The sequence below is a fragment of the Osmerus mordax genome, chromosome 12 (genome assembly GCF_038355195.1).
Source record: "Osmerus mordax isolate fOsmMor3 chromosome 12, fOsmMor3.pri, whole genome shotgun sequence".
NCBI lineage: Eukaryota > Metazoa > Chordata > Actinopteri > Osmeriformes > Osmeridae > Osmerus > Osmerus mordax.
The window spans coordinates 7,793,805-7,821,045 of record NC_090061.1 but is presented as its reverse complement, the minus strand read 5'-3'; the positions used below and the strand labels follow the sequence as shown (position 1 = coordinate 7,821,045).

General features: G+C 50.8%; 1 protein-coding gene across 1 annotated transcript in view; it reads left to right on the top strand.

Moving 5' to 3' along the window:
- Nucleotides 1–27,241, top strand: part of LOC136954540 (protein diaphanous homolog 1-like) — a 60,110-nt gene that overhangs the window by 24,203 nt on the left and 8,666 nt on the right. The window contains exons 15-19 of the mRNA XM_067248165.1: nucleotides 389–568; nucleotides 1,958–2,461; nucleotides 4,002–4,116; nucleotides 4,251–4,300; nucleotides 24,417–24,633. Of these exons, the coding sequence (XP_067104266.1) occupies nucleotides 389–568; nucleotides 1,958–2,461; nucleotides 4,002–4,116; nucleotides 4,251–4,300; nucleotides 24,417–24,633 (1,066 nt within the window). The remainder of the gene's footprint in view (nucleotides 1–388; nucleotides 569–1,957; nucleotides 2,462–4,001; nucleotides 4,117–4,250; nucleotides 4,301–24,416; nucleotides 24,634–27,241) is intronic.

Here is a 27,241-nt window from a genome sequence, read left to right as displayed (position 1 = left end):
TCTTCCATCTCACAGGCACACACACACATTTACCTACTATGTGCAAGCTCTTACATAGCCATTTGAGACACATTCTGATCTCTCGAGACACACATCAAGGCTGGTGTATGGTGGGGTAATTGCGTCCCACTGGCTGTCAGGGATTAGGGATGAGACTGTCAGGAAGCTGACAGGAAGAGGAGGGAATCCTGTGTGTCCTGATGACACAACTGTGTGTGTGTGTGTGTGTGTGTGTGCTCGCGCCCGTGAGTGTAAGAACATTTCACAGCCACTCTCATGGCCTTATGAATGTGTTTGTGTTAGTTTGTGGACTGTGAGTGGGAGCGTTTGTCAGACTGCTACCATCCCATCGGGCCTCACCCGCACGGCTGCTTGTTTTCTCTCCCAGCTCAACGCAGAGGTCACGTCCCGCCACGAGCTGCAGGCGGAGCTGAGGAAGCTGGAGAGCGACTACGAGCAGCGCGTCCAGGAGCTGAGTTCAGAGAAGGAGCTTCTGGGAAACCACAAGCTGGAGAAGGAGAAGGAGAACCAGGCTCTGCTGGGCCAGATCAACACGCTGAAAGAGCAGGTAGACACACACACAAACACCTGACCCATCTATACACACACCTGACCCATCTATACACACACCTGACCCATCTATACACACACCTGAACCAAGTACACACACACCTAACCCAACTACACACACGCCTAACTACACACACACACACACACACCTCTGACCCAGCTACATACACACATGATGCACACACACACCCCAACGGTTTAAATGTATGCAAGTAGAGACATCCAACATTGACAGATAACACATCCAAATCCAGGTAGGACAGGTCCCCTTTAGCTCCTACCTCACCCAATAAGACTGCAACTTGAACAAGTCGCAGTGAAAGAATGTCGGGAGGGAGTTACAAGGGGAGAGAAGAGATGAGTGGAAGGTAGGAAGGAGAAAGAGGAGGAGGAGGAAGAGAAGGGTGGAGCTGTCAGTGTCCTGCTGGTTAACCAGCTGGACCTGGTCTCAAACTGTCACCAGGAACATGCACCACACACACTCACATGGCCCGGACAGTCACTACGCATCATTGTGTGTGAGTGAGTGTGAGTGTGTGCGTGTGAGTGTGTGCGTGTGTGTGCGTGTGAGTGTGTGTGCGTGTGTGTGTGTGTGAGTGTGTGTGTAGCCATATTATGCATAGTAGGGGATTTGGACCGTGTGTCTCTCTGACAGACAGGCTTTCTCACACACAGAGGCCCTGTTCCATAGCAGGCCGACACCAGCAAAATCCTCTCATCGCCCTTCACACACACACACACACACACACACGAGTCCCAATATCAAGCAGCCATCAAACAGCGTCCCTCACACAGCGATGCCTCTCTTCCCCCTACTGTTAAAGGTGGGTCTGGGTCCATCAAAGAGTGTTCACACATGCCCTATCCCCCCTCCCCCCTTGTCATGGAGCTCCGCCACCGGCCCTTCATGTGGCAGCACTCTCACAAACAGCCAAGTTGACAGACACATACTCTGTCTGTCTGTCTGTCTGTCTGTCTGTCAGGCAGGTACACACACACAGACATGCAACGCTGAAGCACATGCACACATTTGGAAAGAATATATATACACTACAGCTTACACACACACACACACACACACAGGTAGACCCATATACAAACGCTGAGAAACACACCTCTTGGGCAGAAGTTATCCTTCTAGGCATGGATATCCTAGCTTTACTTTCTCATTTGTCCTATTAGCTCCGAGCAAGCATGTGAATTTCATGCCGCCCACGCACACTTATCAAGTCATCCTGCTGTTCCAACTTCTCTCTCTAATCATTTGGTTCAGGCGTGAGTTGTGTAACTTTTTCTTCACTCACTCCATCACTCTCTTTCTCCCCTGTGCCCTCCCTCCCACGCCTTCTCTCTCTCTTTCCCTCTCTCCCCCTCTCTCTCTCTCCAGATTGAGAAGCTGTCTAAGGACCTGGAGGAAGCCAAGACCCGAGTTGTCACGGTGACCGTGCCCGTTCCCACCCCTGGCTTGCCCCCACCACCCGGCCAAGCTGGCCTCTCCCCTCCCCCTCCCCCTCCCGCACCCCCTCTTCCTGGCCAACCCTCCGGCGGCCCCCCGCCTCCGCCCCCCCCCGCCTCCCCCTCCGCTTCCAGGCCAGACCATGCCCCCTCCCCCCCCCCCCCGCCCCCTCTCCCGGGCATGCCCGCCCCCCCACCCCCTCCTCCCCTGCCGGGCATGGGCGGCCCCCCGCCTCCCCCTCCCCCCCCCTCCTCCCCCTGGCATGCCTGGGATGCCCCCCCCCCCCACCACCCCCTGGCATGGCTGGGATGCCCCCCCCACCGCCAGGTATGGGGGTCTGGACTGCACCCGTGCCCCCCCCCTCTGCCCTACGGCCTGGAGCCAAAGAAGGAGTACAAGCCTGAGGTGCAGCTGAAGAGGGCTAACTGGAGCAAGGTGAGAGAGAGTGTTGTTGGTCTGCAGGTTCTGGAAGATCTCAGTTAGAATTCCTCCCGACCCGTTGTCTGTCTGTGTGAGTGTGTGCCTGAGCGGTAAAACCCTGACCCCATATAACTGTGTGTGTGTGTGTGTGTGCTCTCACGTCTCTTTCATGACTTTGTGCTTCATGTTCTCCTCCTCTCTCTCATCTGCGATGGTTAAAACATCAAAACGGCCCTCTGTCTCTCTTTAGCCTAGAGCTACTGTTTAATGGCTGCCGTCAAGTTCATCAGCGTTTAGTCTCTCTCCCTCCCTCTCTCTTCCTCTCTCCCTGTCTCTCCTCTCTCTCCCTGTCTCTCCTCTCTCTCTCCCCCCCCCTCCTCTGTGTTCATACCACTCATACCCTGCTTGGTGAGAGCCCTCTGACGAGAGTGTCACAGAAATTGCTTTTTAATAAGCCGGCTTCTTTTAACTGCTGGTGAAAGATAATTAAATTGCTGCTAGAAAGGACAGCATTCTTTTGTAATTTAAATTTAAAAAAAAAAAATTCTCTCCTCACGGTCCTTCAGCCCCATATACCCGCGCCCCCTCCACCCCCATTCCCCCCCCCCCCCACACACACACACACACATACACACACACACACACACACACACACACACACACACACTATATCCCTGTACCCCCCATCCCCAAGGCTTGCTGGGTAATGAAAGCTTCATATCTGTGAAGTTACTGCCCCTCCTCTGATGCTCTCTCTCTCTCTCTCTCCCCCCTCCCTCTGTTTCACTTCCTCTCCCATCCCTCTCCTTGATTAGGAAACCAAAGTGAGAAAGAGGAGAGAGAGCAAAGTTAATTGTGCAGTGTTTAGTTGTGCTTGGAATGAAGAAAGAGTCAGATGGGTGCAGTAGTCAGGCAAGGGAAAGGCTCAACAAATGGAGGACGGGAAGGAGCTAGGAAAAGAGCTAGGGAAGGAAGCAGGCCACTGGGTCCTCTCAAGGTCCTCTCCTCTCACCTGCTCTCTGGAACAGGACCAGGGGTTGAGTCCTCTTCCTGTTGTGTGAGGGAGATCATGGAAAATGACTAGCTCTTTCTTCTTCCTCTCCTCTTTGGCCTCCCTTCACACTGTCCTTAAATGGACCCCCGACCCCCACCCCAAAAGAGGAATCCCCACACAACCGCTATGTTCTCAATGATTTGTTCTCTTTGCCTTTCTTTCTCTCTTGGATGGATGGATGAATGATTTCTGTGCAAAATTGAATAGATGAAAGGCTGTCTCTAACTCCTGCTCTCTTTCTGTCTCTCCCTCCAAATCTTTCTCTCTCGCTCTCTCTCCCTCCCTCTCCAAATCTTCCTCTCTCGCTCTCGCTCTCTCTCACCCTCCCTCTCCAAATCTTCCTCCCCTCTCTCTCTCTCTCTCTCTCTCTCTCTCTCTCTCTCTCTCTCTCTCTCTCTCTCTCTCTCTCTCTCTCTCTCTCTCTCTCTCTCTCTTTCCCTCTCTCACACCCTCCCTCTCCAACTCCTCCTCAATGTCTCTCTCTCACACCCTCTCTCTCAGATTGGGCCTGAGGATCTCTCAGAGAACAGTATCTGGACCAAAGCCAAGGAGGGTCGCTACGAGAGCAACGAACTGTTTGCCAAACTCACACTGGCCTTCTCCTCTCAGACCAAGTGTGAGTGGTTGTGTTTGTGTGCGCATGTAATTACCGTTCCCCTTTGTTAGTGATATTGATCTGTTATTTATTCATAATAATTAAGTGTGTGTTTTTTCTCTCTCATCATCACATCCATTCCACTCATCCCTCAGCCTCCAAAGGTAAGAGGCACGCCCTTGTTCACTTTGTTCATCTCCCACAGGTGTGTGTGTGTGTATGACAGTGCTCTTTGCCAGTACAGCAGGTGGCTAGTCACTGGGCGTCAGTGACCATCTCCCACATCCAGACACTCCCAACAGTTCAGAGAATAGTATGTGTGTGTGTGTGTGAGAGATTATGGCATCTTGTTGTCTGTGAGAGCACTCCCAAGGTTGGATCTTTCGAGATATGGGGATGGAGAGGGGTGGAGGGAGGGATGGATAGAGGGGTGGAGGGAGGGATGGATAGATGGGTGGAGGGAGGGAGGGATAGAGGGGTGGAGGGAGGGATGGATAGAGGGGTGGAGGGAGGGATGGATAGAGGGGTGGAGGGAGGGATGGATAGAGGGGTGGAGGGAGGGATGGATAGAGGGGTGGAGGGAGGGATGGATAGAGGGGTGGAGGGAGGGATGGATAGAGGGGTGGAGGGAGGGATGGATAGAGGGGTGGAGGGAGGGGTGGATAGAGGGGTGGAGGGAGGGGTGGATAGAGGGGTGGAGGGAGGGGTGGATAGAGGGGTGGATGTGGGAGAGGTCACTGACGCCCTGTGACTAGCCACCTGCTGTCCTGGCAAAGAGCACTGTCATACACACACACACACCTGTCCACCCCCTTCTCTGTCACCTTGTCCCAGTGTCACTGAACCTTCTGCTCGGCTACTCCATATTCATATTACATCCAGGAGGACATGGCAAACTCAGGGACAGCGTGTGTGTGCGCGTGCATGTGTGTGCATGTGCGCATGCAAGTGCCTTCATCCGACCTTCAGCTTAGATGCAATCACAACTCAGCGTTCTGGCACAGTCCATCATACCTATACACCAGATGAAACACACGCACACTCAGGTTGTTCGCTGTCCAAGTCAGTGAAATGTCAAGGTTGGCAGCTGTCCCACCTGTACGGTGTGCTCAAGGCCCGGCTGTCAGTCTGTGATTCGTTAGCGGGGGCCCAGCTCTCCCTTGTGATTGGTCGAGACACAGCTGTCCTATTTGATGTCCGATAACCTTTTCTGAAATCTGACTGTGAACGCATGCTGGCCTTTTCATAGCCCTGTCTGTCTACCTCTGTCTGTTCTGTCGTATGTGTGTGTGTGTGTGCACGTGTTTTGTTTTTCTGTGGTGTGTACAGTGTGAGAGATGTCAAGAAGGCATCTGCTAGATGATTGTATGCAGGTATGGTCGTGCTTGTGTTGCTGCGTTCTCTTTGTGTCTATGGGCCTTTATTCCCCCCCCCCCCCCCCCCCAATGTGTGTGTGTGTGCGTGTGAGAAGTGCACCGCGTTAAGCAGCCAGCCCTCGTTATGCATAATGACCTTTGAACCCTTCCATCGCATCCTCTTGGATAGAGCGCCCAAGGCCAGGTCACAACTCAGCCAGAACTCCTCCTCCCTCCCTTCCCTCCTCCCTCGCTCCTTTTGGACCTGCCATTTCATCTGCACTCCTCGTCCTCCCCCACTCTTGGTCACCGCTAGCTAGATGTGACCTCTGACCCCTCTCTTTCCTTCACTTCTGTCCACAAGCACAGCCTGCACACACACATGAATCTTCTGGAAAGATCCATGCGCACATAAACACTTCCAGCCCTCTAGGCAGGGTCGAGGGGTGATGACCTCACAGACTCGGTGGCTGAGTCCAGCCCTGATAGAACGTGACGGGCCCTCTGGCTGTCCATGCCTCTGCTGCTCGCTCTCTCTGTCTGTCTCGCTCTCTCTGTCTCTCTCTGGCTCTCTCTCTCTGGCTCTCTCTCTCTGGCTCTCTCTCTTTCTTTGTCTCTCAGTCTCTGTCTCAATCTCTCACGCTGTTTTTCCCCTCTTTCTCTCAGTGTGTATATACAGTACAGTATATTATTTTAGTTGTGTTATTAAATTTGCAGTCAATGAAATGTGTGTGTATAGTTAGTATTCCAAATCAGTTCAGGGTTTGTGTGCTAGCCTTGTTATGTCGAAATTCTCCCTGAAGTGTGTGTTTCGCTCTATAATTTCAGCTTTTAATTTCCTTACCCCAAATCATTGTTGTCCACTTTCTCCTTTGATATTTAGTTGCCTCCGTCTCTCTCCTCTCTTCCTATCCCTCCTCCACCCCCTCCCCTCTTCTATGCTGTTTTCCTGTTCTGCTGTATTCTTTCCCTCTCCCGTGCTTCCGTTTCTAGCACACGCCAGCACACTGTTTGATAGCAGGGGCCTTTTGAAGTCTGCACCTCAACCCAATTAGCAAAACAGAGAAAGGGATGGAGGGAGCGAAGGAGGAGAAGCAGGAAAGGAGGGTTGAGATATGAGCGCAGGGAGAGCGGTAGGACTTGGGGAAGGGGGTGGTTCATGTGGAGAAAGAGAGAAAAAATAGGACAGGAGCAAATGAATCCTCTTAATATGATGCTGATAATGATGTTCACTCTCTGACCCTCCTGTCCCCTCGCTGCCCCTCACTGTCCCCTCACTGTCCCCTCACTGTCCCCTCACTGTCCCCTCACTGTCCCTCACTGTCCCTCACTGCCCCTCACTGTCCCCTCACTGTCCCCTCACTGTCCCCTCGCTGCCCCTCGCTGCCCCTCACTGTCCCCTCACTGTCCCCTCACTGCCCCTCACTGTCCCCTCACTGTCCCTCACTGTCCCCTCACTGTCCCTCACTGTCCCCTCACTGTCCCTCACTGTCCCCTCACTGTCCCTCAAATCAAATCAAATGTATTTGTATAGCCCTTTTTACACGCAAGCATGTCACAGAGGGCTTCCCTCACTGTCCCTCACTGTCCCCTCAATGTCCCCTCACTGTCCCTCTGTTCTTCTAGCAAACTCTGATGCTCCTTCTCTTCTCCTGTCCTCATCTGCTCTTCATCTTCTCATCCTCTTCCTCTCTCTTTCTCTTTACTCCTCTCCTCTTTGTGGCCTCATTTCCGTCTCCGTGGAGATCGGTCTCTCCCCTACGGAGTGCGCTCGGTGACACCCCGCCAGACGGTGAGGGCGACGCCCCCTCACCTCCCCGCGTCACTGCGAAATACAGCGACCTACTTCATTACCACGGCAACCAAGCCGCCATGGTTACCGTCCTACATCCCCCTGAGAGCAGTAGTCAAGCTGATCAGCACAGGACCCTAATATATGCTGTATATTTATAAACAGGCTGTGTGTGTGTGTTGTGTGCTGTGGGTGTGGGTGTGGGTGATCTTCAGCATTTAAACACCAATTATAATGAGCCTTTTGATCTTGTTGTGTTCTGCAGAAATCAGTTTCCCATCCTGTATGTGTGTGTATCTGAATGTCCACTTCTCTCTCTCTCTTTTCAGCCAGAGTTTATCTAGTGAGGGCAGTGTGCCCTTCCCTAGTTTTAATGATGTAGCCTCAACAGATCAGGTCACACACACACACCACCTCGCCTGCCCTCACCCCGCAAGCCAAAACAGCTCCTCATGAACTCCCCCTACTGTTAAACTTGGTTTAGTACGCCTGCAAGAGTGTTCTGACTGGAGGTCAAAGGTGAGGTGGTGGTCCAGTAGTGCGTTTCCACAGGCGGGAGATCGAGATGTTTGTTGCAGCGCGTACACTTCTCCAATTACTCTAGTTTGACGTTCCTCTGGAGTTCTTGAGTGATGCGCCAGAACCCACCATAGGAGAGCTAGGTGGAGAACCTGTCTGTCAGCACGCCAGGCGGAATAGCTTATTTTTTATGTTCCTCTCTCCCTCTCTGTCATCATCCTCTCTCACTCCTACCAGCTGCTTGTTTGTTTTCTCTGTTATTCCCCTCGGAGTCGTAACAAAACATTTGTTCATGAGATAGTGTTGTAGCGATGGAAGTCTGTGTGTGTGTTTAGATGTTTGTGGTCTCCGACTGTCTCCAGTCCCTTAAAACGGTTTGTAAAACTTGCTTTTAAATGAGGATTATACATTTAAGCCAGACTTTTACTTGTCTCCTAAATTTATTGTGTGTTTGTTTTGATCTTTGCGCGTGTTCAGTTTTCAGATGGGTATGGACTTTCAGAATAATCGTTGTGTTTTAAGAGTTCAACCAAAAGAATGTGTGTGTGTGTGTGTGTGTGTGTGTGTGTGTGTGTGTGTGTGTGTGTGTGTGTGTGTGTGTGTGTGTGTGTGTGTGTGTGTGTGTGTGTGTGTGTGTGTGTGTGTGTGTGTGTGTGTGTGTGTGTGTGTGTGTGTGTGTGTGTGTGTGTGTGTGTGTGTGTGTGTGTGTGTGTGTGTGTGTGTGTGTGTGTGTGTGTGTGTGTGTGTGTGTGTGTGTGTGTGTGTGTGTGTGTGTGTGTGTGTGTGTGTGTGTGTGTGTGTGTGTGTGGGAGGGGACACAGTGCTCAGGCTTGTTAATAAATCATGTTGTGTTCAGGGCTGGGCTGGGAGAGAGAGGCAGGTTAATGCATAGGTCACTAATGCTGGAGGAAAACCCTTTTCTCCTTCACATGCTCCCTCTTTCTCTCTCTTTCTTCCCTCCATATGGCCATTTTTCCACTAATGTCTCAAACCCCCCACATTTCCTCTCAAAGAATTACTATAGTAAGTATTGGATTCCATCTCGTGTGTGTGTGTGCGCCTTTGTGCCACCCAGTTGTAGCTTATTTTTTGAGAAGGGGATAAAAGATAAGAAAAATGTATGCAGGTATATAGGATATATGCCTCTGTGTGTTTGTGTTTATGTTTCCCAAGTCTCTATATTATCTATCGGCAGCTTCTAAGCCCTACATTAGCGCTGCATTAGCCAGGCTCTGAACGCAGGCCGCTGTTCTTAAGCCACGATAGGCAAAGCGCGCAGGGGGGGAAACACACAAAGAGCACTTCCTCATTCATCGGCTCGTTACGGCGATCCATCGCCTCGACAGCGGCGCCCATTCATCAGGCCCTTATCAGGTTCAAACACATCAGCGAGCTTGCCACGCTTCCTGCCAAACGCAAAGGCTTATACACACGCACAGACGTACACGCATGCACGCGTGCACCGTACACATGGCACTTCTGTTCCATCTCTCCTCTCTCTCCTCATCTCTCCTCATTTCTCCTCATTTCTCCTCCTCTCTCTCTCCTCATCTCTCCTCTCTCTCCTCATCTCTCCTCTCCTCATCTCTCCTCTCCTCATCTCTTTTCTCTCTCCTCATCTCTCCTCATCTCTCCTCATTTCTCCTCATCTCTCCTCTCCTGCTCTCTCTATCTCTCTCCTCTCTCTCTCCTCATCTCTCCTCTCTCTCCTCATCTCTCCTCATCTCTTTTCTCTCTCCTCATCTCTCCTCATTTCTCCTCTCTCTCTCTCCTCATCTTTCCTCTCTCCTTCCTCATCTCTCCTCTCTCTCCTTATCTCTCCTCTTGCTCCTCATCTCTCCTCTCTCTCTCCTCATCTCTCCTCTCTCCTTCCTCATCTCTCCTCTCTCTCCTCCTCCTCTCGCTCTGTCTGTTTCTCATGCTAATGAAGCGTACCCTCCTCGCTGCTTGCCGCCGTCGCCACCGTCCTCGTCGCCACCACAACAGCCCAGTTCCCACTGTGCGCTTAATCTCTCCTCGCCTTTTCTCTTCCCGGAGATTATCCCGCTTTCCCCCGTCTCCTCTCCCTCTCTGTCTCTCTTTTCCTCCTCTCTGTCCCTCTCTCGCTCTCTTTTGCTGGCGACCATGGAGCCCGTCCCAGCACCCATCTGGTCTCCCAGCACTCTCGCCCTTACGACAGACACAGCGCTTGTGTGTGTGTGTGTGCTTAATTAGCTGGATGGAGTAATGTGTTTGAAAGCTCGTTACGGATGCTAAGTACACACTGTTTACCATCCCCAGCGCCTCTTTCACAGAGCTAGGCCGCATTAGCATCTGGCTTTAGAAAGACGAGCGAGGGATGGAGGGATGAAGGGAGAGAGAGATGTATGCACACCTCCACACCTCCGCCCACTCCCTTCCTCTATCTCTCCCCGCTCTGTCAGCGGCTGATTCTCTTCCGCCTCCTCCTGTCTTTCTGTAAACCTGTTTTTCACTCCTGTGTGTTTGTGTGTGTGTGTGTGTTTGTGGTGTGTAAGTGTGTCAAGGGTGTCTTAGTGACGCTGGGGCAGGTTTCACGCTAGACAAGACGCCATTTGCGCGTTCGAGATGTCCGCGTCCTATGTTTAGAAGCAAGTGAATCGAGAAGGAACGAGGGAGCGGAGCGGAGGAGGAGAGAGGAGAAGAAAGAGGCAGTCAGAGGTGTAGGCAGGCAGGAAGTGGGAGAGACGGAGGTGGCCTGCCCCGATACCCCGCCTGGCGCTAGTGGCAGCCCCCCCCCCCCTTCCCCTCCCCTCCCAACGCCTGTTTTTATCTCTCATTATAAGCCTGTGTCCCCAGGGGATAGTACACACACACACACACACACACACACTCATGGCCTCGCCATCAACTTTGATGCCACCAATGGCAGGGAATAAGGGAAATAAATAAATAAATACAAATTGGAAAAAGAGAAGGAAATCTTCAAAGGGGATGATGACAAGATAGCAGAGCTAAGGCGTTCTGGAGTCAAGCTCGCAAACCCACTCCTAGCCCACCGTACGGTCTGAGCACGTACAGTTAGGTCCATAAGTATTTGGACATTGACACAATTTTCATCATTTTGGCTCTGTATACCACCACAATGGATTTGAAATCAAACAATCAAGATGTGCTTTAAGTGCAGACTTTCAGCTTTTATTTCAGGGTATTTACATCCAAATCAGGTGAACGGTGTAGGAATTACAATACATTTTATATGTGGCCCCCCCTTTTTTAAGGGTCCAAAAGTAATTGGACAATTGGCTGCTCAGCTGTTCCATGGCCAGGTGTATGTTATTCCCTCATAATGGGAGTTCGTTATTTCATTGACAAGGAGCAGATAAAAGGTCTAGAGTTCATTTCAAGTATTGTATTTGTGTTTGGAATCTGTTGCTGTCAACTCTCAATATGAAGTCCAAAGAGCTGTCACCATCAGTGAAGCAAGCCATCGTTAGGCTGACAACATAAGGTGTGGCCAAATCAACTGTTTGGTACATTCTTAAAAAGAAAGAACGCACTGGTGAGCTCAGCAACACCGGAAGACCACGGAAAACAACTGTGGTGGATGACAGAAGAATTCTGTCCCTGGTGAAGAAAAACCCCTTCACAACAGATGGCCAGATCAAGAACACTCTCCAGGAGGTAGGCGTATCTGTGTCAAAGTCAACAATTAAGAGAAGACTTCACCAGAGTAAATACAGAGGGTTCACCACAAGATGTAAACCATTGGTGAGTCTCAAAAACAGGAAGACCAGATTAGAGTTTGCCAAAAAACATCTAAAAGAGCCTGTACAGTTCTGGAACAACATCCTATGGACAGATGAGACCAAGATCAACTTGTACCAGAATGATGGGAAGAGAAGAGTATGGAGAAGGGAAGGAACTGCTCATGATCCAAAGCATACCACCTCATCAGTGAAGCATGGTGGAGGTAGTGTTATGGCGTGGGCATGTATGGCTGCCAATGGAACTGGTTCCCTTGTATTTATCGATGATGTGACTGCTGACAAAAGCAGTAGGATGAATTCGGAAGTGTTTCAGGCAATATTATCTGCTCAGATTCAGCCAAATGCTTCAGAACTCATAGGACGGCGCTTCACAGTGCAGATGGACAATGACCCGAAGCATACTGCGAAAGCAACCAAAGAGTTTTTTAAGGCAAAGAAGTGGAATGTTTTGCAATGGCCAAGTCAATCACCTAACCTAAATCCAATTGAGCATGCATTTCACTTGCTAAAGACAAAACTGAAGGGAAAATTCCCCAAGAACAAGCAGGAACTGAAGACAGTTGCAGTAGAGGCCTGGCAGAGCATCACCAGGGACGAAACCCAGCGTCTGGTGATGTCTATGGGTTCCAGACTTCAGGCTGTCATTGACTGCAAAGGATTTGCAACCAAGTATTAAAAGTGACAATTAGATTTATGATTATGTTAGTTTGTCCAATTATTTTTGGTCCCTTAAAAAGGGGGGGGCCACATATAAAATGTGTTGTAATTACTACACCGTTCACCTGATTTGGATGTAAATACCCTGAAATTAAAGCTGAAAGTCTGCACTTAAAGCACATCTTGATTGTTTCATTTCAAATCCATTGTGGTGGTATACAGAGCCAAAATGATGAAAATTGTGTCAATGTCCAAATACTTATGGACCTAACTGTATGCCTGCATGTGTGAGCGTGGTGCCCTCAGGCAGCTCTCTAGTACTCACTGCTTTGTGGCCCAGTGGCATTTAAGCCAGACATGGTATTTACTGAGGCTGGTGTGGTAGGCCACGCACCGCTCTGACCTTCATTTGCAACCTTTAAAAAACTGGCCTTGGTGTGTGTGTGTGTGTGTGTGTGTGTGTGTGTGTGTGTGTGTGTGTGTGTGTGTGTGTGTGTGTCGTTTCACCCTCTTTTGTTACTACTTACCCTGTGTGTGTGTGTGTGTGTGTGTCGTTTCACCCTCTTTTGTTACTACTTACCCTGTGTGTGTGTGTGTGTCCAGCCCTGCTCCATTACTCAGTACCAGTGTGTGTGTCGTGTTCCAGATGAGACGTACTGGTTCGCCCTGCAGGCACCTGCATTTTTCACCACGCTGATGCCCACCGCTCGCCCGCGCAGCATGGAAATGTGCTCTCTCTCCCCTCCTCTCTGTCCCTCCCGTCTCTCTCATTTCCTTTCCCCTCCCCCCCCCCCCACCCTTCATCACTCTCCAACCCCCCATTTCCCCCCTCCCCCGGGTCCTAATCAAAGTGCTCGGAGTCTCCAGATTAGCACTTGAGAAAGTCCCTAAAGACATTCGTTCATTTTGTCAATTTTCAGGTACGCTCATTCCCGCCCCCGCTCCCCCGCTCCCCCGCCCCCCCTTAAGCTTTGAATTTTTAACCTCCCTGCTGAATAAGAGATGTAGCCAGTCCTCACAAGGGAGTGATGGAGAGGAGGAGGAGGGAGAGGGGGGCGAGAGGGGGGAGGTTGTCCCTAACCACGCTTTTACATTTATCCCTAAAAACTTCACTCTGTCTGTTCAATAATGCATGGCCATTTTCCTCCTCCACCTCTCCCTCTCCTTCCCTTCATCTCTCCGTTCCCCATGCGATCATCACTCCATCCACCAGGATCAACTAATGGGTGAACCTCGGCAACAGGAGCGTGTGTGTGTGTGTGTGTGTGTGTTACATTCAGAGTGTCAAGTCTACCCCCGAGATCCGTTTTGTTTTAGGAAGTGTGTGTGTATCGGAGCATGTCTCACACCTGGAGTGTGTGTCCATTATCCTTTCCAGCCCTTGTCAGTCTGAACAGCAATAATGTGACCATCTAAAGTGTGTTCCGTGTCAAACCCACAGAGAGGGAGATACTTATATGGAGACTGAATGAAGGCTCCTGCACGTGCTCGTGCATGTGTGCGTGCACGTGTGCGTGCACGTGTGCGTGCACGTGTGCGTGCACGTGTGCGTGCATGTGTGCGTGCATGCTGGTTCCGTAACGGCACAGAGAGACAACTTCACCACTATGTCTGGCAGGTAAATGGAAACTGGGATGAGAAGGGGGCGGCGGAGGTAGAGATGAGATTGAGGGGAGGGTGAAAAGATGAAGAGCTGGAGGGGAAATGGGTAGAAGGATCTGGGGCAGAGAGCCGCAGGGATGTTTTGAGAGATTTGGGGTGTGGGGATGGAGAGACGCGTGGAGAGATTTGGGGTGTGGGGATGGAGAGAGGAGTGGAGAGATTTGGGGTGTGGGGATGGAGAGAGGAGTGGAGAGATTTGGGGTGTGGGGATGGAGAGAGGAGTGGAGAGATTTGGGGTGTGGGGATGGAGAGAGGCGTGGAGAGATTTGGGCTGTGGGGATGGAGAGAGGCGTGGAGAGATTTGGGGTGTGGGGATGGAGAGAGGCGTGGAGAGATTTGGGGTGTGGGGATGGAGAGAGACGTGGAGAGATTCAGGTTCTGGAGACGGGAGAGGAGCGGACTTGGAGGGAATAACCATTGTGACAGAGGACAGATTGAATGAGAGGAGGATTAAGAAAGGAGGAGTGATAGAATGAGGGAGATGGGGAATAGATGGAGGTTGAAGGAAAGATGAAGATAATGGAGGCAGACAAGAGGAAGACGTGAGGGAAGAAAGGAAGGAGAGAGGGAGGGAGAGAGAGGATGGCTGGCCAGGTTGAAGGATCTTGCTGTGACAGCTTCCTGTGTATGAATGTTCCTTTACATCTGAGACACTGCTAGCCTGTGGAACACACACACACACTGTGACAGGCAGGGAGGTGCGTGGGTGTGTGTGTGTGCAGGCCTTTCATGTAAGAAAGTCATAGGGCAAGTTGGGACCAATGCCTGCTTCTCTCTGTCTCATACACTCTGTGTCATCCTCTCGTTTCTCTCCTCTCTCTCCCCTGAGAAATGGTGGAATGGAGAGAGAGAGAGAGAGATGGAAGGAGAGACTGGAGGAGAGCACATCACAGCAGGCATCTTAGCACCTCATCCTCCTGACACCGTTTTGCTCTCCTCTGGCGCTTCCCTATCTTCCCACTCCAGCATCTCTCCCTCTCTTTCTCCACAGCATCCCTCCCTCTCTTTCTCCACAGCATCTCTCCCTCTCTTTCTCCACAGCATCTCTCCCTCTCTTTCTCCACAGCATCTCTCCCTCTCTTTCTCCACAGCATCTCTCCCTCTCTTTCTCCACAGCATCTCTCCCTCTCTTTCTCCACAGCATCCCTCCCTCTCTTTCTCCACAGCATCTCTCCCTCTCTTTCTCCACAGCATCTCTCCCTCTCTTTCTCCACAGCATCTCTCCCTCTCTTTCTCCACAGCATCTCTCCCTCTCTTTTCTCCACAGCATCTCTCCCTCTCTTTCTCCACAGCATCCCTCCCTCTCTTTCTCCACAGCATCTCTCCCTCTCTTTCTCCACAGCATCTCTCCCTCTCTTTCTCCACAGCATCCCTCCCTCTCTTTCTCCACAGCATCCCTCCCTCTCTTTCTCCACAGCATCTCTCCCTCTCTTTACACTCATTTTACAGTCCACCTTCTCATCAGCCTCCATGACATACCCCAAGCTTTGTCTGTCTGTCTGTCGGCCTGCTTCTCTGCCTGTCTGCCTGCCCCTGTCTGCCCCTCTCCAGGCCTCCTCTCCTGTGTGTCTCTCTAGTCTCTTTGCTTGCTTGTCTGCCTGTCTGTCTGTGTGTGTCAGTGAGTCAGAGTGTTATTCTCCACTGAGCCCCCCAGACCCCAGCTGGTTAATACTGCATGGCACTTCAAGCAGCAGCACCACCCAGCTCTGCAGGAGGCAGGAAGCCATGCTAATTCATCCCCCTCTCCTTCTCTCCATTGTTTCATCATCCCCACCTTCTCCTCCCTTTCCCTGTCCTCCTCTCTCTTCAGCCCCCCCCCACCACACGTCATTACATCTCCACTTCCCTTCTCTCCGTCTTCCACTCTTACTTTGTTCTTCCTCTACTTTCATCCCTCCATCTCTCTTTTTCTTTCCTCTCTCTATCTCTCTATCTCTCCTTCCATCTTTCCTGTCCATCCGTTGCGGTTTGAGTCCTTTGTTCAGACGGACACTATCACAGACAGAGCAGCCTGTGTTCCAGGTACCAGAAGGGTGTAGGACACTGTGCTGGGACCCGGATTCTAGACCCCCGGGGCTGGAGTAGTTCATGTGAGAGGAGGCTGTAGTCCTTATCACTGACACCAGCTAGGTCACTGTGCCCACAGGGAGTGTCGGGTCACTCTGCCAGGCAGGGGGGGGGGGGGGGTGTTACTCCCCTCAGGGTCCACAGTTAAACTGTGTGGAGACTAATGTGACTAGGCCTCCTCTCCAAACAATAATTCATAAGCAGTGACAGACCCGTGGTCTGGGGAAATAGGTGTGTGTGTCCTTTGCTCATTGAGGACCCACAACTCCGCCATCTTCATTTCCCAACATCAGAGACGGAGGGCAACCCTGTGGAGATCTGAACAGAAAGAGTTCAAGTGACATAAAACACACACACACACAGAGTTATTGGGGCATGGGGGGAATACTGACGTTGTCATGCCCTGCTCCGTTCGCTAATCCAGTTTAGGCGGATTAATTAGGAATTTACAGTGTAATGTTATCTGTGTGATTTGCTGGCTTTCTCTCTGTCTCCCTCACACACACACACACACACGCACACACACACACGCACACACACACACCCCTTCACCGGAGTAAATTTAGGGTGAGGATTATACTGAACTAAGCAGAAAGAGAAATAGTCTTCGTCTCGCATTCTCTCTCTCTTTCTCCCTCTCCCTCTCTCTTTTTCATTCTTCTTACACTTTTTTCTCTCCGCCACATGTATTATTCTTCACAACTCTCTGTCACTCTCATTTTCTCTGCGTATGAAGCATATTCAGAAGCCCTTTCTTCCTGCCCACCTTTTCTCTCACTTCCATCTCTTCTCTTCCCTCCATTACCCGCTCTTTTGAAGGTCTGCAGGCTTTCGTTCTCTCGCGCCTCCTGTCTGTATTTCATTCCCCCACTCGCTCTCCCTTATGCTTCCTCTTTCATTCTCTCGCTCATTCTCTTTCTGTCTGCCTTTTCAGTTCTCTCTCCCCCTATTTCTCTCTCATGTTCCCTGTTTCAGTCTCTCTCGTCCTGTCTCTCTCATCCTGTCAGTGCTCTGTGTAAAGTCTCTCTGTCATCCTGACGGCAGGCTTTTGTGTGTGTGTCCCCCCCCCTCTTGTTTGAGTAGTTGAATAGAGATGCAGGTGTGTTTGTGTGTGTGTGCTTGTAGAACTGTGTGCGTGTGTGTGGGGGGTTGTTATGTTTGGATGTGTGTCTGTGTGTGTGTGTGTGTGTGTGTGTGATATGTAATCACCGTGCATCGTTTCCCAGACTGAATACATTCAGATGTTGCTGGAGTGGCTCCTTCTGTTCTCTTACTTTCAAACTTCCATCCTTCCCTATCTTTGTTTGTGTGTGTGCGCGCGCGGGCACCCATCCATTTTTAGAAACAACCTGTCACACAAAGGGGAAAACAGAGACAGGCTAGCCACAGAACAACAGTGAGGCAGGGAGAGGAGATGAGAAGGAGGGATGACGGGGAGAAGGGGATAGGTAACATGTACACAGAGGTATATGTGTGTATGTACACATGCAGCTGCCAGAAGCGGTGAGGTGTGTGTGAGTGTTGAGAGAGCAGACAGTAATGATATTGTTTTTATTAATGTTCTATAAAAGATTTAGTGCGTGGCTGCTGAGGCTTTTAGTGCTTTTACAGCACAGTACGTCTGTCTCTCACACACACATGGAAACGCCTTCTATCTCTCACTGGAATATTGGATTACTGTGTTCAGGCAAAAATGACAAGCCACACAGGGTTAGATGTCCTAACTAATCTTGCGCTTATTCTAGTAGGGCTGGAGTATGTCTACAGCAGGGTTGGAACAGGGCTGGAGCAGATTGGACCTACTGGTTTCAGCAGGGCTGGAGCAGGGTTGGAGGATGGTTTCAGCATGGTTGGAGGATGGTTTCAGCAGGGCTGGAGCAGGGTTGGAGGATGGTTTCAGCAGGGTTGGAGGATGGTTTCAGCAGGGCTGGAGCAGGGTTGGAGGATGGTTTCAGCAGGGTTGGAGCAGGGTTGGAGGATGGTTTCAGCAGGGTTGGAGGATGGTTTCAGCAGGGTTGGAGCAGGGTTGGAGGATGGTTTCAGCAGGGTTGGAGGATGGTTTCAGCAGGGCTGGAGCAGGGTTGGAGGATGGTTTCAGCAGGGTTGGAGGATGGTTTCAGCAGGGTTGGAGCAGGGCTGGAGGATGGTTTCAGCAGGGTTGGAGCAGGGTTGGAGGATGGTTTCAGCAGGGTTGGAGGATGGTTTCAGCAGGGTTGGAGGATGGTTTCAGCAGGGCTGGAGGATGGTTTCAGCAGGGCTGGAGCAGGGTTGGAGGATGGTTTCAGCAGGGTTGGAGGATGGTTTCAGCAGGGTTGGAGCAGGGCTGGAGGATGGTTTCAGCAGGGTTGGAGCAGGGTTGGAGGATGGTTTCAGCAGGGTTGGAGGATGGTTTCAGCAGGGTTGGAGGATGGTTTCAGCAGGGCTGGAGGATGGTTTCAGCAGGGCTGGAGCAGGGTTGGAGGATGGTTTCAGCAGGGTTGGAGGATGGTTTCAGCAGGGTTGGAGCAGGGCTGGAGGATGGTTTCAGCAGGGTTGGAGCAGGGTTGGAGGATGGTTTCAGCAGGGTTGGAGGATGGTTTCAGCAGGGTTGGAGGATGGTTTCAGCAGGGCTGGAGGATGGTTTCAGCAGGGCTGGAGCAGGGTTGGAGGATGGTTTCAGCAGGGTTGGAGGATGGTTTCAGCAGGGTTGGAGCAGGGCTGGAGGATGGTTTCAGCAGGGTTGGAGCAGGGTTGGAGGATGGTTTCAGCAGGGTTGGAGGATGGTTTCAGCAGGGTTGGAGGATGGTTTCAGCAGGGTTGGAGGATGGTTTCAGCAGGGTTGGAGGATGGTTTCAGCAGGGCTGGAGGATGGTTTCAGCAGGGCTGGACAGCATGTCCAAGGCTCAGCTCTGCCCCCAGGGGTTTGCTGCAGTCCAGCCCGGCTGTCTGGGCCTGTGTTAGGATGATTCACACTGTGTGTGTGTGTGTGTTTTGGCCCACTGGGTCATGATAACAAGGGCAGTTGTGGCCCGTGGCCATTTCGCCCCAAACTCTTAATCAGCCCGCTAGTGCTGAAACGGAGAACCCTCTGCCCCCTGTCAACAATTACACACACACACAGACACGTGCATGCACTCACCAGAGGCAAAACAAAATCAGCACAATCACCATCTCTCTCTCTCCCTCACTTTCTCCAACTCCCCCCTCCCCCCCCTGCTCTCTTCATGTATCGTTCCATCTCTTCAGATGGCGTGTCTGTGTCTGCCAGCCTCTCCTTCTCCCTATCTCTCCCTTCTCATCTTTCTCCTCTGCTCCCGCTGCCGTTATCTCTCTCCTTTTCTACGCTGGCTCCATCCACGAGCCCTAGATTACTTGGATGTCTACTTCCCCTCCCTTCATCTCTCTCTCCCTCCCTCCTCTCTTCTCTGTCTCCGTCTGACTGGTGGTTTTAATGCATTATGAAAATGGACTCGGGGTACGAACGCAAAACAGGACGAGTTTGCTGTTTAATGTGACTTCTTTCACTCCTCATCTTCCTCAGCAGCCAGTCAGCGCGTGCGTTTGTGTGCGTGTGTGCGTGTGTGTGTGTGTCAGCATTCGTTTCGTGTTAACCCTCACAGCTCTCGTTCTGCTACTTCCCTTTCATCACCTGCTGAAGCGTAGCGTTACTATGGTGTCCCGTCACTATGGTGTCCCGTTAGTACGGTGTCCCGTCACTATGGTGTCCCGTCACTATGATGTCCCGTTAGTATGGTGTCCCGTCACTATGGTGTCCCGTCACTATGGTGTCCCGTCACTATGGTGTCCCGTTACTATGGTGTCCCGTCACTATGGTGTCCCGTCACTATGGTGTCCCGTCACTATGGTGTCCCGTCACTATGGTGTCCCGTCTCCCGCGCACATGCTTGTGTGGAGCTTGTGTGAGCGTTAAACAGCATGAATTATAGAGGAGACTTGAGGGAGAGCGAGTAGAACACATGTTCCCGGGTCGCCTCTTAACGGAGGAGGGGGGACGGAGGGAGGGAGGGAGGGAGTGTCGGATAGCAGACAGAGCTGGAGGGCCAGAGGGGAGGGAAGGAGGTGGAGGCAGAGAGCGAGGGAGGTGGAGGTAGGGATGATCGGATGTGTGGAGATATGGAGGGCGAGGGAGGAATTAAGAAGTAGAGGGGGTTTGACGTGGCATGTTGAAAAGGAGATTGAGAAAGTAATGAGGCATGAGCCATAGGATGGAGGGAGAGAAAAAGAGAAGGATGGAGGGGGAGAGAGATGGGTGGAGGGAGAGAGAGAGAGATGGGTGGAGGGAGAGAGAAAGCGAGAGAGATGGGTGGGGGTGCTGAACATCAGAAGTTAAGTTGTGACAGATACAGTGTGACCTGGAACTGAGCTTATCCTGTCTTTCTAAATCTCTCCATCTCTCAATCCTTCCTCTCGCCTCCCCCTCCCTCCCTCCTGTTTCCCCACTGTGCTAATTTGTCTGAAGTTAAACCCCTTTATCTGGGGAGAGGAGATCATCGCAATGAGAGAAAATGCGAGAAAGTGAGTGAGAGAGAAAAAGAGATGTATAATCTGGAGAAGAGTCCAACACCAGACACAGTGCAGGAGTTTAGAAACTGGGTGAAGTGTGTGTGAGATGGTGTATGGATAGCGTTCAGTGTGAATGAGGCCTCAGTCACGCTCTGCCTACAGACACTGACTAAGGCACACACGACAGATAACTATCGGCCTCAATTCATCTCATCTGCTTTGAGAGGAACCCTGACGTTCATTGCTTTAGCAGAGTTGTAGTTGCTGAGCTCATCTTTCCTCCCTCTCTCACCTCCCTCATCTCTCCCTCCCTCTCTCTGCCTCCCTCATCCCTCCCTCCCTCTCTCACCTGCCTCATCCCTCCCTCCCTCTCTCTACCTCCCTCATCCCTCCCTCTCTCTACCTACCTCCCTCCCTCTCTACCTCCCTCATCCCTCCCTCTCTCTACCTCCCTCTCTCTACCTCCTTCTCTCTACCTCTCCATCCCTCTCTACCTCCCTCTCTCTACCTTTCCCTCCCTCTCTCTCCCCCTCCCTCTACCTCCCCCTCCCTCCCTCCCTCTCTCTCTCCACCCCCTCATCCTTCTCTGTCGTCTCCGTCCCTCATCTCTCATTCCTCCTTCAAAAGCAACAATGATTATTACTATTATCACCCTTACTGAGATCCAGTCTGCAGCCTGTCTGTCTGTCTGTCTCTGCCTGTCTGTCTGTAGCCTGTCAGTCTGTCTGTCTGCAGCCTCTCTGTCTCTCTCTCTGTCTGTCTGCAGTCTCTCTGTCTGTCTCTGTCTGTCTGTGTGTCGTATGGTTCTTGAGGGCTCCTATCTGCTGGTCTAGTCTGTCTTCGAGTGCTGCTCCTCCTCCCCAGCACATGATGAGCAGCATGCAGTACCGTTCTACAGGCCAATCAGCACTAATCAGCCAGGTTGAGGATTGCAGGAGATTTCTGAGGATGTGAACGTGTAGGAAGTTTAATGAACTTCTAGAACTATGCACTTGCCAACAATAGCCATTTGAAAATATCTCTCTCCCTTATTTCCTGTCTCTCTCACTCTGTCTTTCCAATCTTTTTCTCTCACTCCGGTGTTTGCGAGTGGTTGCGTTTGTGTGTGTGTGTGTGTGTGTGTGGCGGTGGCGGGTATTCTGAGCGCGGCGGAATGCGCACAGGGCTTAATTGCAGTGTGCATGGAGACGAGTGTAATTAGCGAGGCGATCGGAACCCGGTGCCGGCTAACAACCACATCCTCCCCTCGCTTCTGTTCTCACGCCTGTCGCCACGGCGACGGGCGAACTCCGCCATTGTTCCCCCCGCTGTTCCCCAAGAACAAAGGAGGGAACTATTAGCTCGCCGAGAGGAGAGGCGGAAATGGATGAGAGAGAGAGATGAGGGAGGGAGCTTGAGAGGCAGGGGGTTGAAACAAATTGTTGGAGAGAGTTTTTGAGAGAGAGAATCTGGAAAAAAAACAAATTTAATTCTAAGAAACATGCCTATCCACTATACTCTGAGAATTTGTTCCAATGTTCCATTTTTCCTCCTCGATTCTCTTTCTCTCTCTGTCCCTCTCTCGTTTTCTCTTTCACTTTCTCAGTCCATTACTGGCTGAATTGAAGCAAATGTGTGTGCGTCATTGTGCTCGGTGTGTCCCCGCAATTGTGTGTGTGTGTGTGTGTTAGTGTATACATCTATACGTGTCTGTGTCTGTGCATGTGTGTGTGTGTGAGGGTCATTAGTTGCAGGCGTGGGTGTGTAATGCCCTGTCTGCCGAGCTGGCTGTCTGAATGTTAACAGATTGTTACGGAGGAGAGAAAGTCAATTTGGTTTCCTGAGGAAAATGGAGCAAATTACACTTTTATAGCTCTCTGCCACCATCCCTCGCTCACGCCATTACTCACTAGAGAGAGAGAGAGAGAGAGAGGTATGCAGGGGGTGGGTGGGGGGTGCAGTCCTTGGCTGGTGGTGTGATGGTAAAATTGTGTTTCGAGGAGAAATCCAGACAGAGACAGAAAGGAAGACAGTTAGAGAGATGAGAGGGAGAACTTGGGAGAGAGAACCTGATGGTGACTTTTGACCTGTTCTGAGATGGGAGGCTAGCTATACTGCTGTACTATACATGCTATATACATGCTATACTGCTGTACTATACATGCTATACTATACTACAAATGCTATACTACTGTACTAGGCCTATACCTGCTATACTACTCTACTACTCTACTAGACCTGCTTTACTACTATACTACCCTACTATACCTGCTATACTACTATACTACTGTACTACAACTGCTATACTACTGTACTACACCTGATATTCTACTGTACGACTCTACAATACCTGCTATACTACTATACTACTACTATACTATACCTGCTATACTACTGTGTGTGTGTGTGTGTGTGTGTGTGTGTGTGTATGTGTCAGAGAGAGAGAGAAAGTGAGTGAGAGTGTGTTCATTTGAACACAAAGCCTCACCAGAGTGAAACAGCAGTCAAGGTTGGCTCAAGGGCAAGATTTTACAACTGCTCACACACACACACACACACACACACACAAACACACACATGACTTGACCCTAAGCCTCTCTTCCCCTCCTGTGGGGAGATGGGGATGATATCCATTCTGTACGTTGCTTCTCTGCTTCAGAGAATCCCAATTCTCCCTCCCTCATCTCTCTCTACCTCATCCTCTCCCTCCTCCTGACATCTGCTGTCAGACAGTCGTATCATTGTGTCCCTGTAGGTTTCGGTTTACGATCCATCCCCATCGTTCTCTCTCTCATTCCTCCTTTTCCCCCTCTCTCTACTCTCCTTCCACTTTCTCTCCTCGCCTCCCCACTCTCACCCCCCCCCCCCCCTTTCCTGTCTTGCTTAAGTATGCAGGCTATATTCCATTCAGTTTACTTAATTTAATCACCTAACCTCTCTCTTCTCATACATTTCTCTCTCTTTCTCTCAGCTTTTTTTCTCTTTCTTTCTATCTTTCTCTCCCTCTAAAGGTCAGTGCTACCATCCTCCTCCTCTCCCTTTCTTTTTCTTTCTTTTTTTAGTTTTCTGCTGCAGTCCGTTCCTTCCAAGGACTCTCTCTCTTTTAATTATACTCTGTGGGCCCTCTACCCCGTCCCTATAGACACACACACACACACACACACACTCTTGGTGAAAGTCACATGCACAGACACTTTATATATTTTTTGCCGATAGACTTTGATGCACACTTGTTCATCTTGTAAATTCATTTTTTTTTCATCAATTAATGAATTCAGCATCTGATTCTAGAATACCTAAGAAGAAGGGAGAAAGTTGGACATTTTGATCTACTCTTTAACTACCGATATGTCCGTGTGTGTGTGTGTCGATGCTAAGGTCCAGGAAGGTTGTCCTCTAGTCAGCCTCCGGACAGTGGAGGAGACAAGAGGGCAGGGTTGTCATGGCGATTAGACTCCCAAGAGACCATCTCTCGTTTACCGTCTCTTGTTTGGATTCTGGTCATGTCCTTTCTTCTCTCTCTCTCTCTCTCTCTCTCTCTCTCTCTCTCTCTACCTATCCATTTCTCTGCCTCTGTCCCTACCTCATTCTCTCTCTCTCTTCCCCCCCCCCCTTTCTGGCTTCTCTCTCTCTCTATCCCCCCAGTCCTTACCTTTTGCCCAGTCACTGAGGGAGAGAGAGAAGCAGATGAAGGAGTTCTAATTTTATCACCACAACTCCTGAGCAGGGGAAGAGAGGGGAAGTGTCACTCGTCTGAGGAAATGAGATGTTGTGTCTGTCTTTGTGTGTGTGTGTCTGGAGGAAAGAGCAGGGTGACAGCGAGACTGACATTCTGTTTCTCCTCTGCTCTGCTCCTCTCCCCCACTGAGTAAATGAGATGGGTGTGTGTTTGTGCATGTACGTATGTATAGGCGAGGTGGGAGCATTAGTTTATTTATTTTTTATAACCCCCACCATCCGGGCCCCAGCTCTTTCTCTCTGTCTACATTTTTCTAGTCAATCATCTGTCTCTCTCCTTTTCTCCGTCCCCCTCGCTCTTGTGTTGGGAAATGTAATCAGGTTCGGGGCCTCGCCAGAGAGGAAGAGAGGGAGGAGAAGGAGAGCGAATTAGGACTGAACGTGGCAAAGAGAGAGAAAAAGGCATTTGTATGTGTACCCAATTACCGCTTCGCAGAGCCCAAAGTCACCTTCACTGGGAACGGACGCTCTCAAAATAGCAACACGGTGTACTTCCAGCCCCCCAGCCGCCCCCCTCCCCCAGCCCTCTCCGTCACACGTGAGGGTGCGGGGGTGGGTGGGTGGATGTGGGGGGGTGCCTAGCTGAGGAACAGACAGAATAATATCATGGTTCTCTTCCTCCATCAGCTCTGGCTTATTGTGTGTGCGCGGAACATGTGGGTGTGTGTGTGGCAGGTGGTTGTGTGTGTGTGTGTGTTTGCTCCGTTTCTGATTGTGCTAGCTGATTGAGTCTTGGCCCCATAGGGTTAGGCCCTGGGGTCTGCCTCTGATTGGGTGTGTTGATCTGAGAGTAGGTGGAAGACGTGTGTGTGTGTGTGTGTGTGTGTGTGTGTGTGTGTGTGTGTGTGTGTGTGCCCGCACATAGCACTCAGCAAGTTGGTGTTCCTATGTGTCATCTGTGTGTGTGTGTGTGTGACCTCGTTAGCTCCGGCCTCGTTATTCCCTGCTTCTTAATTAAGAGACCAAGGCCTCAGAGCAGAACCCCCTCCGTTCCGTACAGTCCAGAGAGGGGGGGTGAGGGGGTGGGGGGGAGAGGAGGACAGACAGTTCAGACAGAGGAAGAAGGAAGGGCAGAAGGAGAGAACAGGAGATGGCAAACAGAGGATGGACAGGGGAGGTAGCAAAGGCGAGCGAGAGAATGAGAGGGATATACGATGACAGCGGGGGGGGGTGGGGGAGAGAGAGAGAGAGGGGTGGACAGGAAAGAGTGAGAGAGAGAGAGAGAGAGAGAGAGAGAGGAAGAGTGAAGGAGAAGGATAGAGATGAAAGAGAAGGACATTGAAGATGACTGAAACGGGGACAGAGGCATTGAGGGTGAGAGAGGGAGGGAGGGAGAGGGAAGGAGGGAATTGGAAGAAAGATAGACAGATTTAGAAGAGGATCAGAGAATGAAAGACAAGGCTGATACTCTTTGAAATCCACTCGCTCCCTTGTGTGCTTTTTGTGGCTCATATCCATAAAGTGTGTGTGTTTGTGTGTGAGAGGTTCCATCCTCTCTTTACTCCGTCTGTGTGGTGTTTTATGCTCCGTCGCTTCTCATCTCCTGAAATCACTTCTGAGAAAGTGTGTGTGTTGGAGTGAATTTACGGATGGTGTGTGTATCCTTGCACCATAAGGATGGTCGTGTGTATACGATGATCCGTACCTATGCTCTGTGTGTGTGTGTGTGTGTGTGTGTGTGAGTGTGACAAGCGGTTAGATACAGGGTTAAATTTTAATAAAGCTGCCAGCTCTCAGTGGCTCCTCAGTGAGGCTGAACACAGACTGACACACTCACTGAGCCGTGAGACAACATGAGAGCAGGCCCACAGCTCTCCCTATCTGGCTCTCCCTCCCTCTCCTTATATCTCCCTCTACCCATCTCTCCCTCTTGCCCTATCTCTCTCTCCCTATATATCTCTCTCCCTCCATCTCTTCATTCAGTTCTGAAATCAAACACAGGTGTGGTGTGCACATGCGCGAACACACACACACACACACACAACCACACACAAATAACCACAGGATACAAGAGCTCTGTGCACTCGGGTCAGGGCCTAGCATAGAGACGGACTGTAAGGCGTGTGTGTGTGTGTGTGTGTGCTGTAAAGCAGCTTGTTCACATGCAGGGGGGTTGTCCGGACCTCAGTGTGTTCTGCTTGATTGTTGTCCTCTTTCCAAACTCACTCTGCCGCCTGATTGAAAACCCATCCTTTCACCCAGTGTGGGTCAGCAAGCACATGTCCGGATTAGGTGTGTGTGTGTGTGTGTGTGTGTACGCTTGTGTGTGAGAGAGATTATGGCCAATTCCTTCGAGGATTTTTTCGAGACAGATGTTTTCAGAGGGATTTACATGTTTCACTGTCTCTGTTTAGATGTTTGTTTCTCTTTTCATGGGGGTATGTTGGGACCCCTTCCATCAATCTGGCCAACCTGTGGCCAGAGTCATTCTGGTAGCCACTTTTTTACTGTGTGTCTGTCTGTGTCTGTCTGTGTGTGTGTCTGTGTGTGTCTGTATCTGTGTGTGTCTGTATCTGTGTGTGTCTGTATCTGTGTGTGTCTGTATCTGTGTGTGTCTGTATCTGTGTGTGTCTGTATCAGTGTGTGTCTGTGTCTGTCTGTGTGTGTGTGTGTGTGTCTGTGTGTGTCTGTATCTGTGTGTGTCTGTATCTGTGTGTGTCTGTATCTGTGTGTGTCTGTATCAGTGTGTGTCTGTGTGTCTGTGTGTGTGTGTCTGTATCTGTGTGTGTCTGTATCTGTGTGTGTCTGTATCTGTGTGTGTCTGTATCAGTGTGTGTCTGTGTCTGTCTGTGTGTTTGTGTCTGTGTGTGTGTGTGTGTGTGTGTGTGTGTGTGTGTGTGTGTGTGTGTGTGTGTGTGTGTGTGTGTGTGTCTGTGTGTGTCTGTGTCTGTGTGTGTGTGTGTGTGTGTGTGTGTGTGTGTGTGTCTGTGTGTGCGCACGTGCACGTTTGCATGCGCATGTGCGTCCTCATGGCCCTAGCAGACAGACCCAACAGGCTAATCCCTCTGATTAAGGCCAAGTCTCAGTAGAACTGTCCTCCTCCTCACCTCTCTCTCTCTCCCTCTCTATCTCTCTCTTTCTCCTTTTCATCTTCGTCTCCATCCCTGTCATGCTTTTTTTTTCATCCATCCACCTCTTAACCTCTG